The sequence below is a fragment of the Panicum virgatum genome, chromosome 2K (genome assembly GCF_016808335.1).
Source record: "Panicum virgatum strain AP13 chromosome 2K, P.virgatum_v5, whole genome shotgun sequence".
NCBI classification, from domain to species: Eukaryota; Viridiplantae; Streptophyta; class Magnoliopsida; order Poales; family Poaceae; genus Panicum; species Panicum virgatum.
Genome location: NC_053137.1, coordinates 65,814,792 through 65,819,327, shown reverse-complemented (window position 1 = coordinate 65,819,327; position 4,536 = coordinate 65,814,792). Strand labels below are relative to the sequence as shown.

Sequence of the window (4,536 nt, the reverse complement as noted above, 5' to 3'; positions counted from 1 at the left end):
TCAACTCTCCGTCTCTCCCGAGATTGAAACCCAAGACATCAGGTAACGAGATGTGTCAATCTTCCTTCTATGATACGTACTCCCTCCGCATTTAACTTTTTTTACCGCAAATTTGACCACTCATTCTATTCAAATTTTATATAAAATATCACTTCTTTTGTTGTGACTTGCTTTATTAATAAAATTATTTCGGTGACTTAAATTTGACTACATTTGCACAAATTTTTTTTAATAAGATGAGTGATCAAACTTGAAACAAAAAGTCAACAAATTGTGATTTAGAATGGAGGGAGTATATATACAAGAGTGCGCATCCATTTGTTTTCGCTAGTGAAAATTTAAAAATTACTATAAAAGCAATATTTATTATTACTATATTTATAGGTAAATGTATTAGCATCACTTTAATTTCCAGTTTTATCAAAATTTTGGAGGAAAAATGGAACAATAGACAAAGTATGTTCCTTTCTCTATCACTACTAGCAAATATGACCGTGCTTTGCTACATGAGACCATATAAATATATTGATTATTAGCAAACACACACGTCCTACCGCCAGTTGACGACACGGCAATTCCTCCTGAGTCCTGATCTCCCCGTTTGGTGCCGGTGAGCACGCCCATGGCGCCGCGAAGGGAGTCCTCACGGCGCGGCTGCCACATCACCTCCCGCGCGTAGCCGGGGTCGATGAACGGGTCCTGGTCCACCCCGCCGTTGCCGCGGAAGGCGTAAGGGCCTCGGGGACACGAACATGCAGGTGATCTGGCCGACCGTGTGCGCGCCGAAGAGCGCGACGAGGTCGGCGACGCCGAGGCCGCGCCGGGCGAGGGAGTCCCTGAGGATCGGGAAGACGAACTCCGGGTTCGGCAGCCTGGCGGCGTCCGCCTCGATGGAGAGAAGCGGCCGCCCGAACTGGAACGACTACGAGACGGCGTCGCGGGTGGCGAGCGCCACGATGTCGGGGCAGGAGACGTTGCCCGGCCAGGCATGCCGCCTTGGCCGACAGGTCGGGACCCGCCGCCTTCTCCGTCCACCGGCCGTCCAGCAGCACCGACGCGTCGCACCCCTGCGATGGATCACACGGCCCACCGCCCACGTAGACCAGATCGAATGCATCAGCATTGGCAGCGGCACGAGTTCCATAGTTCCATCTTTTACATTGGCAGATTGAATGGAGGGTCTCATGCCGAGCCACGCGGAAATGCAGGACTAGCGGCGGCTGCGCTGACGTGAGGAACTGAAGGGGGTGGGGGAGGTGGGAGCGTCTATTCATCACGCTCTACGATTTGCGGCGATCCATTACAGAAGCTTCTTCTTCCTCTGCCCCGGCCGCGCCCGTCTTCTGCAACGAAATCGCATGCAGCAGCTTATACGATAAATAGAATCGCATGCAGCAGCTTATGCGATAAATAGAATCCCGGGGAGGCAGCATTTTCGGCCCGGACCTCTTCCGCTGGTGGCGAGCCGTTCCAAGTCCTGCGCCAGGTCACGAAACATGATCAATTGACCATGTGTTGCGACGCATTTTCATCCTGAAATTACAGCACCGTACCAGTGTGGCAGTGTACCGCCCGAGCACCAGCAGTAACGTGTATGGCAGCTGTACCGGCTTTGACTGGCAGTACACTTTGCATTTATCCCTCTTCTTTTTTTTAGTAAAAAGAACACTATCATGCTATTGCCTGAGGCAACCCAATACAACATGATATCCGTATAAATTTTTTCACAACTTATTATGTTGTAGGAACAGCTGAGACATGTTTACATGTATCATACAATACATTAGCAGTACGAGACAACATGATACATTGGACATTACATTCCTCCTAGAGGGAGGAGAAAACTCCAACTTAAAAAACCCCAACTTGTTTATGCACATACATCAGCATACACCTCTTGTGATCCAACAGCCCGTGGGTGCTCCAAAAATCCAACAAAAACTAGATCGGACGAAGCACTCCGGGTCTGTCAAAAATCTGGAGGGAAAAAAGATATAACTTCCACATCGCAAAGTATCGCCTTTCCAAACTTCAGCGTGGTCCAACGATGGTAGGAAACTAGAGACCGTATCCTGGCGTAACACCAGTAAAAAACAATATAGTGAAAGCAAATGCGTCAAATTTTCATTTGCCAAACCCTCCAGTTAGAACCTTTTTGTGAGGATGATCTTAGAGTTTGGAAGATGGTGAAAGTTGCTGCTGTCAACTTCTGAGCCCACTTCTTTAGACAAACTTGGATGAGGCTGTACCTGCAAGATTGATTTCCAAGTAACATTATAAGTTTAAACATAAACTAATGAAAAAGGGTAAATTTGTGTAAACATCACAACAAGGCATAAGCATAACAATTATTGCATCTAACCTCATAGTTGCGGAGCAGACTGGCAATCAACATAGATATCGCAAGAATCACAAACTTCTGGCCAACACATGCTCGACTTCCAGAACCAAATGGAAGAAATGACTCAGTCTTAGCACAGTCGTTGGAAAGATTCATCCCATTCAAGCCACTGGGCGCTGTTAATATATCTATATGAAGAAAATAAACCAAATATAGAATTAGGAAGAGGCTTCACGAGAATCTTGCAAAAAATGCTAAAGGTCCAACAAATGTGTGACTGATCCAGACGCAGTAAAAAAAATGGCTCAGTCAATTGGAAGAAATTACTCAGACTGAGACTTAGACCACCCCCTCTAGCCACTCCGACCCTAAAACCCAGGTGTTAGAGTGGGGGAGAGGGGGGGGACTTTATCACTGGACTAACATTCCCCCTACGGCGAGCGAGCCGCGCCGCGCCGCGACGCGCCTGTGGCTGTTGGCTGTTGGTCTCAGCGAACCCCGCAGGGGAAATCGCGCAGCGGAAGAAATGCGTGGCCGGTGGGTTTCGAACCCGGGACCTGGCTCTGGTACCAACTTAGACCACCCCCTCTAGACACTCCGACCCTAAAACCCAGGTGTTAGAGTGGGGGAGAGGGGGGGCTTTATCACTGGACCAACACTGAGCAGTCTTCTAAAGCTGTTTTTTTTCGTTGGGGGTGGGGTGGGGTGGGTGGGGGGGTGCAGAAGTCTACTGAAGCTGTTGTTGAGAATCCGTTACTTATGTTTCGCTAGAACAGAAAAGTGAGAAGAAAAAGATAGAGAATACCTCCAAGATCAATGTCCTTTTTGAGGAACCGATGAGGATTGAACTGGCCAGCATCATTGCCCCACACAGAAGCATCCATTTGGACAAGATGCAAAGGAACTACCAATATTGCTCCAGCTGGCACAGTGATGCCCAAGCCAAGAGTCAAATCTGCACTCAAGGAAAATGAAATCCAAAGTGGGTCAAAAGTTGACCTGCAGCTGATAAATGAGTTCTTTTGCAGCTAAGATGCATGGACCGATATCAAAATCACACTTGAAACCATCATTTCTCGGTAGTAAAATCAGGATGCGCAAATGCATTCGTGAGGTCTAGAAAACTTGCATACCGTGTTTCAATGAACACCTCTGCAGAAGAGGTCCCGCAGGCAAAAGGCGAGCAGATTCACATACAGTAGCAAGTAGAAATTGCATCCTAAGCACATCATCAACCTCCAGTTCAGATGATTCATTGCAGGCTGCAGCAATCTCCACATGTAGCTGCAAAAAGTAGTAGTATGAGTGAAGAGTCTTCCATATTGTCCCACACTTTTGTAAGATGCATAAAATTGTACAACAGAACATGAATTGAGATTCTTTCTAACTGAACTAATTAACATGGGCAAGACAATCTCTCCTGCGTGTTCGAGGAAAAAAACATGGGCAAGACAACACCAGCAATAGGTCATCACAAGAACACAACCAAAATAGATTGCAACACTGAAAAATAAAGCAACCAATCTGTACCTGATCTTGCAACTTTGGGGATATGGAAAGCCTTGTCAAAATGTTACCAATCAAGTTAGCTGAAGCGGAAATACCGTGCAACATCAAACCTATGGTGTTTCCACATAGCTCCTCTTCTGAACTACGTGGTCCTTCAGCAGCCCCAAGGAGAAAATGGCCTGCCATCATCCCTTCGCTTTTCTGATAGGATCTCTGATCAAAGTGATGAACTGAAATGTTTTGGTCTCTTGATTTTCTTATGATGCTCTCTGTCAATATCTTCAGCTTAGCACATAGGGTCCGGTACCTCCTATAACTAGGCTTCCAAAATGGACAAACTGCATAAGAAGCCCAAAAGCAACCATCCTTTGCAACCATCATAAGAAGTTCCTCATAAGTAACAGAGTCAGACCAATCCAAGAAGGCATCGCCAAAAAGAGTTGCACCAATGATGTTAAATGCCATGTGCTGGGAGAAAGATCTACTGTCCAGAAAATCCTTGGACATACTAGAGTCGATTCTATATATGATAGCATTGATAACTTTGAATGAATTTTGACCGCCACCAATTGTAAGTTTCTCATTCAAAAATATTTTCAGAGATTCTCTCGTACTTTTGACCTGAAAATTACCGAGAAAACAATTTGAAGAATTCAAAAGATCAAAGTAGTGAACATGCTATTTGC

At 46.0% G+C, this 4,536-nt stretch overlaps 1 protein-coding gene across 1 annotated transcript; it reads right to left on the bottom strand.

Moving 5' to 3' along the window:
* Positions 1–1,704: 1,704 nt before the first annotated feature.
* On the bottom strand, positions 1,705–4,536 carry LOC120694683 (cytochrome P450 3A19-like). The gene is made up of 5 exons (XM_039977877.1): positions 3,872–4,536; positions 3,475–3,625; positions 3,147–3,296; positions 2,363–2,529; positions 1,705–2,249 (listed from the first exon to the last, which is right to left on the bottom strand). The coding sequence occupies exons 1-5, from the start codon at positions 4,355–4,357 to the stop codon at positions 2,145–2,147; spliced, it is 1,059 nt and encodes a 352-aa protein (XP_039833811.1). The 5' UTR covers positions 4,358–4,536; the 3' UTR covers positions 1,705–2,144.